The following is a 15,471-nucleotide window of genomic DNA, read 5'->3' as shown; positions in this document are numbered from 1 at the left end:
AATGATTATCCTAATTATATTTTAGATTTTTTATATTTAAAATTAGATGTTTATCATGTATTTGATTGTGTTTATCTGAAGTTAGTTATACGAATTCAGATATGGGATGGAATCGGATAGGGATGAAATCTGGTTTAAGAGTTTTAAGAGTTTTTAAGAGTTTTAGCCAAATGCTTTATAATATAGTATAGATATATATATACACGTACAGAGGTTCAAACAAGAACATATTTATTTTATGAAAACATAAGAACATCCTTATCACATATGATAATATATATCTGAATGTATTTGGTGATGTGTAGATGACTTGACCAACGACCAAGGTTGCCAAAAATTGTCTGCGTGTTTGATTTAGTATCACATGTGTATCATTAGTGATAAATTTTTACCAAATGTGATAATACAAGTCAAGGAGCCTAGTAGTGTGTGGGCAACTGGGCCCACAACCTAAGTCGTGCTAATGGATGTTTGGGTCTCTGATTTAGTATCACATGCATGTGTATCATATGTGATGAACCATATTATCACATGTGATTGATTATATTAAAAGAGTGTTCTTGTGTTTTCGTAAAATGAATGAGTTCTCGTTTAAAATTTTCTATATATAATAATAATAATAATAATAATAATAATAATAATAATAATAATAATAATAATAATAATAATAATTTGTATATACTTAAAAACCAGTTTTTATGTGTTAATTAACTAACACATGTGAAAATGTACTTATACACTGTCGTTTCATATGTACGATGTTTAGGAAAAATCAAAACAGTGTTTAACATTTTAGATATGAAACAATATATTTTTCACACATGTTCCATATTTGAATGATTTAATGTGCGTGTTTAGTAAAAGTAGAACTATATACAAGATGTTTAGTGTTAGGAAAATTACATTTACTTACAAATGTTTGTTTCTTACGAATTTCAGCCTGTTCAATGGGGAAAAGTCAATATGGTTGAAGCAGAACGACGATTGCTAGCCAACGCTCTTCTTGATTTCTCCAACCAACGATTTGTTCTTCTTTCCGAGTCTTGCATTCCCCTATTCAACTTTTCCACGGTTTATTCCTACCTAATGAACTCCAACCAAAACTTTGTGGAGTCGTATGACTTAATGGGCCCTGTCGGCCGAGGACGCTACAACCGAAAAATGAATCCCACCATTAAACTCCACGACTGGAGAAAAGGGTCGCAATGGTTTGAAATGGAACGGGACTTAGCCATAGAGGTGATCTCCGACAACACATATTTCCCAGTTTTCCAACACTACTGCAACGGCTCCTGTTATGCAGACGAGCACTACTTGCCAACGTTCGTTACCAAGAAGTTCGGAGGAAAGAACTCAAAACGAACATTGACTTTTGTTGACTGGTCAAAAGGCGGACCCCACCCGTCACGGTATACAAGGAACGACATAACGCAACAGTTTTTGGAGAAATTAAGGAGTGGCCGCCATTGTGAGTACAATGGTAAAAAAGGCCACCCATGCTACTTGTTTGCAAGAAAGTTCACCCTTCATGCTTTGGACAGATTGTTGAGACTTGCACCAAAGACTATGCACTTCAATCCATAGGTATGGCATAACATGCCCTATATATGGAAACATATTTTTTAAAATAATTTTTGAATTTTTAAATCATTATTTATTTATTATATTCAAGAAATTGGGTTTAGGATGCATACAATTTAAATTGTATATTAAAAGCAAAGAGTTTTTTTTATTTAAAAAATGTTAATTTTTGTATTTTTGTTTTATTTTTGATATTAAAACATATGTTTAAGAAAATAAAACGAAGTCTCATACAATTGTGGTATTGTGATTACTACTTATTAGTTCAATATTATGTGAGTTAGACACCGAGTTGAGAATGTGGTGACTCGGACCCATGGGCTTTAAGGCCGTATTTTAACATATTAAACATGTGATTTTAAACCAGGCCCTTAATATTTTAGGGTTCTATTTTATATTGTTTATTGTATTTCATCAATGAATGTAAAACTATAGCCCACCTCGGTGTCTTATTAATTTCTATCAGAAGACAAAAGTAATACATCTTATCATCGCTTCTGTAGTTTGTATATATGTATATTTGTTATCTCATTTTGCAATGTAATAAAAAATTTAGATGTTACAGTCTTTCAAAAAAATTGGAAAACCCTATGAGGTCAGTCAACTTTCATCTATATCATAAATGAGAAATATTGGTTTCAACATAATTGACCATGAACCCCTTATTTGAACCCATATGGCAGATGTTGCTAGATACTGCATGGTTTCCAAGTTCGGACGTGACTTTGATAGTCAGCTTAACTTGTAAATAAAAGTTCAATTTTAGGACTCGTCTTCACGGATTGTCTACTTGCATATTCTTAGAGTTATTGAAGATTTTTCTTACGGTTATCTTTAAAATAATATAAGATTATTTGAGTTGTTCGTAAGTTAACTTACACCCATAACCCACACCATAGAGGGTGTGGTGGTGTACATTGTGTTGTATGTGGTGGTCAGTGCTAAGACTACAGTTAGTGATGATCAGTTAAAATCAATTTACAATAAGACAAATAAAAGAAAATTGAAATGAAAATGGAAAAAAACAACTCAATGAGACGTTTGGTGAATGGAACCCCTTCGAATTGTCAAGCGTTATGTTTGGTAATTTCCTTTTTATTTTCTTAAAGCTTAATTAGTAATCTATTATACTTTATTTTTATTATATAAAAAATACAAAATACACAAAAATTCGTAAGTTTAATCTGATTGTTTTTTTAATAAGTCTAATATTGCCATTATTTCTATATACAACATATTATTACAGTTTTAGCATATAGTAAGTTTATAAAAAATAAATAAATAAAAGCATATAATATAAGCATAAAGTTACGTATAGCAAAAGTAATTTAAATAATATATTCGATAAGTTGGATTGAATTATCATTTTAATGTGTTTATCTTTTAAAAGATAAAAATGTCATTAATTGTAAAATAATACAATCAAATCAGAGCCCTCGATAATTCCACTAAATTCTCATTTGATTTGGAGGGGTTGATAAGATTTAAGGCCCGTTTATCAAACGATTATTCGGGTAACCGTTTATTAAGTCACATTAGCTTGCCGGATAAATATGACAAGAACAAAAAGTCTTACCCGGTAAGGAAGAACCACAACTCTTATCACGGTTAACACTTACCGGATATATTGTTGCATATGATAGTATATTAGTGAACTAAAATCTTACACGATAGGTAAGTGATAGTGTAAAATTTTACTAGTAAAAGCTTACGAGTAAGAGTTTGATAAACGGTCCCTAAAAGAATTTTGGAATTGATTTTTTTTGTTAGATATTGAGGTTTGGAGATGATTAGATGATTGGATAATTTCTAAGAATTGTGTACAAAACATTTTTCAAATATAATAATTCGTCTTTATAGCATAACTACTTTAACGAAATAAAAAATCTGCTGAAAATACTTTAATAAATATTTTAATAACAATATTATAACATAAAAAAACCTGTCGAGAGATAATGTCACCTATTTTTGGTAAATTTTGATTTTTAAATTTATATCTTACAATTTTTTTTAAAAATGTATTAAAGACACTTATAAATATTATAAATTTATTTTATGTATATTGTATTTTAAAAAATGTATTAAACTCACTTATAAATATTATAAATTTATTTTATGTATATTGTATTTTAAAAAATGTATTAAACTCACTTATAAATATTATAAATTTATTTAAAGTATATATATATATATATACATATATATATATATATATATGTAACTTCACCTTTTTAGATTTTTCGTTAAAATTATGATCCTTTAATCATGGAACTCGATACATGACCATGATATTTGTATTCTTATATTTTTAATTTCATTAATTAAAAAAGTATTTAAAAGGTTTTTATAATTTTTAGCATAAAATAACAGAAAAAATTATATTTTCAAGAGATTATCCATTTTAACCTTTTTAATATAAGTTCTATTATTAAAATATTTAATATCCTAAAAATCTTTTAAATAGACTTTCTATAAAATAATACATTTAACTTTATTAGTAAAATAAATAAAATAATATTTTTAATTTTTATCTATCATTTTTTTAATTTTGAAGATGTTCTTTATATCTTTTTCCTATTCTTTTCATTATAGAGAAATTCTTGTAGAATCTGTTGTAACAAAAAGAATAGGTCAAAAATTTTGAAATTAAGTTTTATTTATTTTAAATAATTTGTTAAAGCTCTTCTGCGATTTAAATTCCATTTTTGACATCTTTATATAACGGATTCTGGTGCAACAATTAAAGAATTGTGAACAAAAATATAAATCATCACTTATTAGATTTTTTTAAAAATAATTTATCTTAATTCAAACCAAACTGATTCTATTTATATAAATTTCGAGATTAAATTATTCAACAAAAGAAGCACAAATTTGCACAATTGGAAGACGTCCCTCTTGTGATTTTCCAAAACCCTTCTCACGCGCCAAAAGTTTTCATGAAAAGTGTCTCTTTGTACCTTAGAAGAAAATTTTGTAAACAACCTATCTTGAGATCGTATTTTACGTGAGACATATTGAATTCATTTGATTTGTTGTGATTCAAACAAATCGATTACGAAACTAATAATAAAAAACTAAATTTAAAACCTTTAAAAACTTATTAATTTATATCAAATATTTTTATTATTTTAACTGATAGGTACTCTCGTCTCGGTGCAAAAATGGTGTCATTCTTTTCTTCTTATTTACAATAAATTCACATTTGATCTGGTTTTTCAACAAGAATGGAGTAATTCCTTAAAGTTGTTGTGTGATTCCTTTATGAATCTTTCATCTTTGTGAGAAAAGCTACAAAGTCGACCACACAATTTGGATCTGAGAGATTGGAATTAAAAAAAAATCCCAAAAGGGTTTATATCCAGGCCCTAAATTCAGAAGGTTTCACAAGATCACAAAACACAAATTTGATGCATTTGGACAAAATAAAAGTCGCAATTTTCCAATTTAAGATCGAAGAAAGGGAAAGCAGCACATCTTCTACTCCACGACCCAATCCCTCCAAACACGGCTACAAGATTCTTCATACGCCTCTTCTTCTTCAACCCAAGTGTCAAATACGTTCCTGTTCGTCTTCATACGCGGGAACCAACTGCATAAATATTGGTTTTTGTTCTAGATTTGGGTTTAATTCCATTCGGGTGCTCGTCTATTTTGAATCTCTCAACTGAAATCGAGTGTTCTCTTGTGGGTTTTAGAAGAAATTTTCGTTCTGAATTTTCTCGTTGGAGTATGACGGTCGGGGAGCGGCGGAACGGTAGGGATATCATTTACGATGCCGTTTCTGGTGCCTCTGCAGGTATGGACTATTTCCATTTTCGATCTATAATTCGGTTCCTAATTTGAATTATTTTTTGTGAAGAGAAGAAGAAAAAAAACTAGGGTTTTTGTAATTGCTTGATTTTATTTGCTATTTGCAGCAAAGGATCATGCTTAGAAATCAGATTGAGAACTAGATTTTCAGCATTGTTGAATTAAATTCATTCATATACATGTCATTTTCAATATCCAACCTAAAAGGGTTTTAAATTTTACAAGAATCTATCAAACTTCAAAAGGGTTTCATAGGGAGGGAAGCTAATAGATACGAATAAACAGCATTTCGCACGTGTCACTGTTTACAAGCTGCTACCGTTTCTCCGTGAAGATCGTATGAAGAATAAACACAAATTTTATAAGAGATTTTGCATTTCAAGTTTGTTGGTAGTCTTGATTTTTTATAGTAGTGGCAGGGGTTGTGAGACTTCAAGAATTTGGAGTGAATTTTAATGGTTGTTGCATTTTGAATGATATAGGTGCTATAGCTGCCACTCTCATGAGCCCATTGGATGTGATCAAGACCAGACTGCAAGTTTATGGCCTACCCGATGTGCCCAGGAATAAAGGTAATCACAACTCTTTTATGAATGTTTTAAATATTTTTCGCGTGCTTACATTGAATGAATGGACTAAGATGAAGCTTTTGTACTACTCTAAACATCAAACCAAACAGACCCAGGTAGGATATGAGGTAGGATGTATGCAGACTTGGCCCAAGGGATAGAGAGGCTGTTTCTGTGAAGACCATTGGCTTGAAAAACAAAAATTAAAAGAAATAAGTGAGCAATATACAGGTGAAAGTGTGTGTAAACAAGCAACGGGTACAGTAAACTAGAAGATGGGTTAGGGATGGATGTGAGGGAAATAGGTTAAACAAACAAGGAAACACAAAGCGCAACACCGAAAACTACAAATATAAGAAGAAAATCTAAGACTGGTGTACTGCGAACAAGTAAAAACAATAGTAGATGTGAAATTCGGAAAAAACTAAAACAACCTGCTATTGGACATAAGGCCCTAGTAACCTAACTGACACCATGCTACCCCTCTCACTGTCTCGACTAGGGGTGTGCAGAAAGTCATTCTATTCAAAATGTCAATATCTAAATTGGATCGATAGGTTGTTCGATGATAGTTCAAAGTCCCATAAAACCATACCAATCCAATCCAATTATCATCCAAGAATCAAGGATGAAAGATTTATTTCATGTGATATTTTATTTGGTATTTTGGTGTACAGGGCATGTTTTCTTCCTTATGATTTATGGTTATCGGTTATGTTGGTCGTTTGATTTATGTTGATATCTATTTATGGGTAGCGTTTTTAAATTAAATCTATGGATGATTTGTTCTAAATATTGGATGGATCCATCCAATCTCATAAATATCCACTTGTAATACCTAATGGATGGAACTGATCCAATCCATTTATTCATTGGATTGGTTGAATTAGTTGTCAAATTTCAACATCCAATGGATGATTGGAATCGATCGGTTCCATCCAAATCCAGTGGATGTGAACTGATGAACACCCCTGATCTCACCCTCTATCTACTCCAAAGCCTTTATATAAAAAGGTCTTGAATTGCATTATGTATTCTGTATAAGTCATTCAGTTATATTTGTTAATTATTAATTAGTTGTACGGTTGATTGAAAAGCCTGTCTTGGTTCCTGACTTTCAAAGTTATTGTTTTGATCAAATAATATCTTTTGAAGTGACATAATATTTGCTCTCTGTTTCTAATTACCATCATGATTTCATTCCATCAGGTGGTGATAGTATTATAGTATAAATAACACTCCATCTGTGCCAAAATTCTACAATTTACCTCTTGAGATGTCCCATAATAGATGCAATATATCCTTTTTGGGTCCCTGCCATGCATAGCATGGACTCCTGCATATGATTTGAATGTGTTTTATAAGGTAGTTGACAAGGGGGTGTTTGGATATTTAAGTAATAGTTAAACACTTACATTTCTGAGAGGTAGATAAAATTTGAACGTGTTTTATAAGCTGAGAATGGTCAAGCTCTTTGTGAGACTATTAAGAGTTGAGTGGGTCATTATAGTATTCAAAATCATAATTCGGTAATTACTGCACAATTTCTAGTTATTGGGATAAAAACAATCTAAAACATCTGAAAAAAAATCTTACTTAGAAATCGCATGTTGTAAGTGACAACAGAGCCAATAAGTGATATTTACAAAATGAAGAATGGAAAATGGAACAAAATGGTATAGTTGAATGTTTTGGTGGAAAATACAGAGTGTTCTAAAAGGTTCGTCATGGCTCCGTTGTGGCACACCGTGGTGCAAGGCTCAGATTCACGTTAACTCCCATGGCATGCGATGATCCAATGTGCAAAATTTATGAAGGACGTTATTTGATCTTTTTTTAGTTATTAATTTTTTATAACTTTTTAGTGTTTTACTTTTTAGTATGCAACCTACTTGTATATGATCATAGATTAGAGGTATGTGAATTTAAATTGCTCAATATCATTGACTTGTGCAATAAAAGTAGAAAACATGTCTACATATATAATTATATATTATGATATACAAATTTACCGCCATAAGTCACTTCTTTGGAAAATCTTGTGGCCTTCTCGTGGTTTCTAAGACTTGATCTAACCTCCATGCCACTCCATATAGAAACTTGAAAGTAAATAAGAGTTTATATTGTTAGTTTTGAACCCGCTCGCACTTCAGCACAACCCCCCCCCCCTCCCGCCTGACCCGGGGGGTGGTCTTCACAGAAACAACAGTAGAGGATAGGTTTGCATACATCTCACTCTCCCAAACCCTGCTTTCAAGTGGGGTATACCGAGTACAAAACTATCTTTGGCGGAAATAAAGAAAGATAATGCTCAGACCATGAAGCTAAAAGCATGGCCCTTTCCACCTTACATTGTTTTATATTTTCTGAACCCTTCGTTATCATTGATTAGGCAGTGTGATCGTCACAAGCTTTCAAAGCATTATAAGAAATGAGGGATTGAAGGGACTATATCGGGGCCTTTCACCAACGTTGGCTGCACTTCTTCCGAATTGGGCTGTGAGTATATTACTTAACCAAATCACCTCTTCATGTTCCTCTATATCAAGAACAAGCCTATTAACATTGTCTACTGATTTCATAACTGTTTCTGTTCTTTCAAACAATTTGTGTTTTCATGTTGACAAACAATTTTCTGATGTAGGTCTATTTCGCCGTTTATGGGCAGCTCAAAGAGCTTCTTGATTCACATGGTTAGTTACTTTTAAACTTGTTGATATCTTATGTTTTAAAGAAAAACAAGTAATTCTTGTTTTATATATGATTCATCGTTTTAATATCTGCAGGAGATGGCCATGGCCATCTTTCTTTTGGGGCAAACATGATAGCTGCTTCCGGTGCTGGAGCAGCCACGGCTATCACAACGAATCCGTTGTGGGTTGTCAAGACAAGACTCCAAGTAGGTTTCTCGTATTAATTGTTCCTAATAAAAACCAAAAATGACCTGATAAATCTCACTCGAAAGTGGGTCTTTTGTTAAGGGGGAGTGAGATGTAGGCACACCCGACCTCAATCTAAAGAGTAGAGCAGTTGTTTATGTGAAAACCCTCGGTTTGTCCAAGAGTAATTGCTTAGCATGCATTTGGCATTGAGATAGGACAAAACAATTGTTCAACGTTTGGTAAGACAGAAGTGGACAGAACAGATAAAATGACCAATTTAACCCAATTGAGTTGTTTATATATATTTTGATTAATTATGTAATTTATTAAGTTATAACAAAATACATCATTAGAAAGATTTCGTCAAGACGATTAAAGTGACACCAAAGTAAAAAAGTTTATGTAGTTTCCAAATTTTATTTTATACATTTTCTATATTATTTTTGTTTTATTAATATTTAATAAATTACATGAAATCAAAATGTAGAAACCGTATAAAAATAATATTTGGAGGATAGTAAAATGAAAGTTTAAAGAGCATAAAATACAATAAATAAATTTAAAAAATAAATAAAATGTAAAGAGGAATGCTTATTTGATGTTTTAGAAGAGAATTATGTTTTATTTTGAATTTAACATCGGTACCATGGGATGGGGGTGGAACATACCTGTTCCTATTTGTTCTACATAAAAGTCCTACCAAACGTGGGACATTGATCCTGTTTTGTTTTGTTGTGTCTTGTCCGGTGTACCAAACACACCCTTAAGAGTCTTTCTTTGTATACTCGGTTTGTGATTGCATTTTGTATTATGAATCCGGAATGCTTACTATGGGTTGGGTTCTCATTGTTTTAGACACAAGGGATGAGAGTCGGTGTGGTTCCTTATACAAGCATATCTTCTGCCTTAAGGCGTATTGTTCATGAGGAAGGCTTTCGAGGGTTGTACAGGTATGCTTCTTGAGTTGTACTCTTTCAAAACTCTTCTTTACCACTTCTTTGACCAATTTCTGTTTGTTACAGCGGCCTCCTACCGTCTCTAGCTGGGATCAGTCATGTTGCTATCCAATTCCCGGCCTATGAGAAGATCAAATTGTACTTGGCACAAAGGGGTAATACTTTCTATCTCATTGATTGTGCATCATGCATTGAAAGTTGTACCTTTTTGCTCTGGTTATCTTTGGTTCTAGTTCTTTAAGTAATGCTGATCATGTCTGTTTCAAGTTATCAGATCATACAACTACTAACGATCTAAGCCCCGGGAAGCTCGCGATTGCCTCCTCAATGTCCAAAATAGTCGCTTCCTTGATGACGTACCCACACGAGGTCACTTCACTATCTCCTTTATGATGTTTAGGCTATGTCTGCAATTAGCTGATAAGCTCGTTGTTGGCTGATAAACTAAATTACAATGTAAAATGACCAATTGAAAAATTAATCTTAAACATACGAAGGGTATAAACTAGATTACAGAAAATGCGCTAACTTATGGTTGCTAATCTGGAACTAAAATTTACGATGTGGGGTTTGGTAGGTGATTCGTTCAAGACTCCAAGAACAAGGGCAAGTAAGGAATCCGGAAACACATTATGCAGGTGTCGTTGATTGTGTAAAGAAAGTTTTCCAGAAAGAAGGGGTGGCGGGTTTCTATAGAGGGTGTGCGACTAATCTGTTGAGAACAACTCCATCGGCTGTCATTACATTTACGAGTTACGAGATGATTAATAGATTCTTACAGCATGTTGTACCGCCTCACAAGACCCCATCGAAACCAGAATCCCGCCATCTGCAAGGCGATGGTGGAAAGATGAAACCATCTACGGAGAATGATGTCGGTGATTTACGGACATCGAAAATGAGATCTAACCGTAGTACAAGAACTCTTGGGGAATCATAGACAATGATTCTTATTAAAGAAATCATCAATGGAAGAAAATTGATGATAGATGATGACGATGAATGATTTTAGGTGGCACCATTTTCTTATCATATTTTTGTTTTTTTCTTAAATAAAAGATCGAAACTTTATATGTTTTTTTTGGTTATTGGATTTTTTTTATTAACCTGGATATTCGACCCGTTATGGTTGGGGTAGGGAGTTTGAGTCTTAGTTGTTACTTTTTTCAGAGGAGAAATGACAGATTGAAGAGTATTGTACAAACATTGTAGCATGGTGTACAAGCTAATACAGTATGGTTATTCTGGATTGGGTAATATCTCTTCTGAAACTTTTGTTTGTACAAATTGCATTTTTGTTTCCTTTATGTGTAAAATGCACTTTGATAGGCGTTTGGTTTGTAAAATGAAATCTAGTGGAATTGAAATTAAATTCAATGATGTGTGATCTCACGTTTAAAAGAATTGAAATGATATCTTTTGAAAGAATTGGAAATTGCATGTTTAGTTGGTAGAATATAGTTCCGGAATTGGTATGTAATAAAAATAAATGAACGAAACATCCTTTTATGACATTTGTATACTTTCTTGGTTAAATTGGATCAATGTCTATATAGGGTTGAGTTCCGGTGAGAAGAGAAGTTATGGTGAAAAATGTAAGAGTTCATGGATCAATGCCTCTATAGGGTTGAGTTCCGATGAGAAGAGAAGTTATGGTGAAAAATGTAAAAAATTCATGGATCAATACCTATATAAATGTCAACACTAAGGAGGTACACATAGATGCACTAAATCAAATCCCTTTTTATGTGCAATTCATGAGTGGACATGAGATTAAAAGTGACCAATGGTTCAAATCTATTCTTATGTTTCTCGGTATACCCTCTTTTTCACACGATCTTTCGCCTAATATATGCTATGATAAAATTAATGATAACATTAATTGGCGGCCAAGGGAGGGGGGGATGGTGGTGGAAGTGGCATCAACGACGACAACAATGGTGGTGGGGACGGTGCTTGTGTTAGTCATGTATATAGTAGGCCAGCCCGTCTACAAAATTTTGTCACTGAAAGTTTTCATCTATTCCGGTGTTGGAGTTTTGAGTTTTTGCTCCTGTTTCATTTTGTGTTAATTTTGCTCCTGTTTTTGAGTTCATTTTTTAGTTCCAAATTTTAGTAACAGACTCCAGTTTAATCCAATCTTACAGGGGAAGACTTCCTTTAGGGTTTCAAGAAATTAAAGATATGACTGCTGTTTGTAATGGGCATCCCTGAATCTCTCTGTTGATAAGATCTTACTTTTGAGTTCTTCTGCAGGTACTGTTTCCTTCAATATCTTTAACCATTTCCTTTGGGTTTCTATCTTCTTGTGGTTTCATCTATCCTATCAAGACTTAATCTTTACATGAAGGTTCAAAGGGCTTCAATATATTCATTTCATGTTAACACCTAGAACGTTGCACTATAAATTGAAGCCTTCAAATGTGATGTTAGATGCAGACTTTGAACCGAGGCTGGGGGATTGTGGGTTGGGTAAGGTGATGCAGGGTTTTAATGGAAGGGCATTTGAGTATAATGCCCCCGAATGTACCCCAAATTTCAGGTATTTCAAAGTGTGTTTGAATTTGAGATATTGTGATTTCTCAAGTGTTTTAACTTTGGTTTGTATGTATGTAAAATTGCAAGTAAATATACAGAAAAGAGTGACATCTTCTGCTTTCGGGTGATACTGGGGTTTCTGTTAATGGGTAGAGATCCAAGCGATCCATTGTTTAGAAATGGAGAAGGGAGCAGGGGTGACATGGGGACGTGGTTTAGAGCAGTACTAGAGGCAGGGGATGGCAGGGAGGCACTTGATAAGAGTCTTCTGGGAGAAGAAATGGATAAGGAATATAGTATTGGTTTACTTTAAGCTTTGATTCTGCCAGATTTGACATTTGAGTGTTTCAGCTTGATCAGCAGGATAAAGAATATAGTACTGGTAGTTCTTTTGGATCTGGTAAGCTTTAGGAATAGCGATACATACATAAGAGCCAGAAAACTAAACCGAGATTCTCGAGAATCACTAAAGGTATTACACATACACCGTAATGCCTTTTTTGTATACACATACACAAGACTTGCACTTCATCAGCATTAACTTGCCAAAAGACTTCTATTAACATTCCATTTTGATGTCTTAAGAATTGTTTAGGTAAATAACTTTAAAAATTGAAATAAGATGTGGGTATTGAGGCTTGGATAGTTAAAAGCAATATGTATCTACAAGTCTTTTAGTCAAAGGAAGTTGCAAGTGCTTGACTTTTTGCTATGGTATGATTCTTTACTAATTCAACATTAATAATGGTGTTTGTCACAGTTTTTTTTTTCCGTTCAAATGCATGATCATTGCTAGAAAGATGACATTGTTGTAGGTCATTTTGACCACTAATTGGTAGATTTCACATACAACTTTTATTTTTTCCATGTTGACTTTGTTGTCTATGACCGAACGAACGACACTTAAGCAATTTTAATCACTAAGGTATTACGTGACATTGTCCAGAGGGATATCATGAGGTAATACAAAGGTATTAGTGAAATCTATCAAAAAGTTCAATCAGGAAGGAGTCTTACACATCAAATGTGGCATATCAAGAAGTTTTGAATGATAAAAACATGATTTTAATTTCTACTTTGTTTAAACATATATTTTAGAATTTTTGAATGAGAAATTGTATTAAATTTTCATTTTTGGATTTATGATACAACTTCTGAACCACCATGTATTTCAAAGATATTTTGCAAAAAAATGATATTTAAAAGTTGAATATATCCTGATAGAACCTTTACATCACGGCACATTGCACGGGTAGACAACTAGTATATTCAAATGCATCATAGCATTTGCTTTTTATCCTTTTCAAATAAGATGGACTAAACTATATGTTTTATTTAGAAAAAAACATATTTGTACTATGCAATTTTTCTTACGTTTATTTAAATTTCACACTCCCTTGTATTACACAGATACACAACTAGATATTTAAGAAATGCTTGCCAATTTATATAGTCCACTCGTTCTCGCATCTTATAAATAAACTCACACGTGTGTTTTATTTAATAAAAATCAATTTATAACTTATGTTTTTGTCTCTTTTAATTATAGTAGCTCCATTGCATTATGGCAGATACCCAACTAGTGTGTATATATATATATATATATATATAGAGAGAGAGAGAGAGAGAGAGAGAGAGAGAGAGAGAGATGGGATCGGTTGAAAACCACTTAATTATTAGAAACCGTGTAAACCAATTTCGACCAATAGGAAAATTTCTTTTTCTAATTAAATTTAATCATTAAGGGTAGAATTGTCATTTACATTGTTTTTAACGTAATAAAGGAAATGTTAGAAATGGTAATATTTAAATGTTTATTTAAATTAGTATTTTAAAAATTAAATATGGTTATTTGTTTTCTAGGTTTATTAGTAATAAGAATATGAAAATCGAAAATTATTATATTTACTGATCCACGAAATCAGTAACAGATCCTAACAAAGATTTATGAACCGGTAAAAATATAATATTATGCAAAACAGATTCATGTTTAGATTGGTTTGTGAAAACGTTAATTGAGGAGTTTGTTTTATAAAACGTATGTAGATTGGTTCGTGAAAATGTTCATTGAGGAGCTTGTTTTATGAAACTTTTGGGGATGAACTGGTTGCGTAATTTAATATTCTTGCATAATCTTGTTTTCTTATCAACAATTATTGATGAAATTGTTTCATTTTGTTTTAATTATTTTGGATGATTTTGTTCACTTAAAGGTTAACAAAACATATAATGGTAAATGCATTGACATTTGACTCTATGAAACGTGTTCAGATTCGAAAAATTTTGCCGATAAAATGGGTGCATAAAGAAAGTGAAACCATTTCATAATTGTTAAGAAAATGTTATGTAATTAGCGAACAGTGAAACAATTTTATTATCACAATTGTTAAGAAAATGTTATGTAATCAGCGAACAGTGAAACTATTTCATAATTAGATTGAAACAGATTTATCTACCAATAACATAAAAATGACAAATGTCTCATCTAGCATTAGGTTGATTTGTGTATTGATAAAACTATGAAACGTGTTCGGATTGCAAAAACTTTGTCGATGAAATGGGTGCATAACGAGAGAGAAACCATTTCATAATTGTTAAGAACATGTTTAATTAACAAACAGTGAAACCATTTCATAATTTCATTGAAACAGATCCATCTACCGGAAACTTGAAAATGACAAATGTCTCATCTAGCATTACGTTGATTTGTGTATTGATAAAACTGTGAAACCATTTCGTTCATGAAATGTAGTAGTAAATTTATTATTATTATTATTCAAAAGGTTTTATTATGTTAAATTGATTATAATATGTTTTATTTTTATTATTGATCTATTTTAATGATGGATGTTATTTTTTTTATAATATTTGAACATAAAATTAATATATAATTTTACAAATGATTTGTTTCATTAATATTACCACTACCAAAGTTACCATTTTGCCCTTTTTGGGATTATAAAATAAATTTTTAATTTTTTTAATTTTCTAATATAACCTAAACTAATTTTGACCATTGATCAATAAAATGGATGGATGAGATTGGTTTACACAAATGAGGTCGGTTTTCATTTGATCGCTCCTCTCTCTCTCTCTCTATATATATATATATATAACATATATATATATATA

The 15,471-nt window shown here is 32.0% G+C and overlaps 2 protein-coding genes across 3 annotated transcripts in view; both read left to right on the top strand.

The window, feature by feature from the left end:
* LOC112524342 overlaps window positions 1-1,584 on the top strand; it is a 5,674-nt gene extending 4,090 nt beyond the window's left edge. Inside the window, exon 2 of the mRNA XM_025134125.1 lies at window positions 940-1,584. Within this exon, the coding sequence (XP_024989893.1) occupies window positions 940-1,584 (645 nt within the window). The remainder of the gene's footprint in view (window positions 1-939) is intronic.
* Window positions 1,585-5,011: 3,427 nt separating this feature from the next.
* Window positions 5,012-11,054, top strand: LOC112524121 (nicotinamide adenine dinucleotide transporter 2, mitochondrial-like). Of its 2 annotated transcripts, XM_025133780.1 has the most exons (10): window positions 5,012-5,187; window positions 5,280-5,380; window positions 5,877-5,966; window positions 8,356-8,462; window positions 8,608-8,656; window positions 8,750-8,862; window positions 9,701-9,795; window positions 9,868-9,956; window positions 10,076-10,170; window positions 10,379-11,054. In XM_025133780.1, the coding sequence occupies exons 2-10, from the start codon at window positions 5,314-5,316 to the stop codon at window positions 10,739-10,741; spliced, it is 1,068 nt and encodes a 355-aa protein (XP_024989548.1). In that variant the 5' UTR covers window positions 5,012-5,187; window positions 5,280-5,313; the 3' UTR covers window positions 10,742-11,054. The 2 variants fall into 2 exon arrangements, with proteins under 2 accessions (XP_024989548.1, XP_024989547.1); XM_025133779.1 differs by having other exon boundaries at window positions 5,012-5,380.
* The last annotated feature ends 4,417 nt before the right edge of the window (window positions 11,055-15,471 follow it).

Source organism: Cynara cardunculus, assembly GCF_001531365.2.
Source record: "Cynara cardunculus var. scolymus isolate 2C chromosome LG 13, CcrdV1, whole genome shotgun sequence".
Lineage (NCBI taxonomy): Eukaryota > Viridiplantae > Streptophyta > Magnoliopsida > Asterales > Asteraceae > Cynara > Cynara cardunculus.
This window is presented reverse-complemented; position numbering and strand designations above follow the sequence as displayed.

Bases quoted from the DNA above. Each gene is read 5' to 3' on its own strand.
- LOC112524121 (XM_025133780.1), top strand. From the start codon at position 5,314: ATGACGGTCGGGGAGCGGCGGAACGGTAGGGATATCATTTACGATGCC. The intron at 9,957-10,075 runs GTAATACTTTCT...TCAAGTTATCAG, and splicing joins ATTGTACTTGGCACAAAGGG to ATCATACAACTACTAACGAT. The intron at 10,171-10,378 runs GTCACTTCACTA...GGGGTTTGGTAG, and splicing joins TGATGACGTACCCACACGAG to GTGATTCGTTCAAGACTCCA.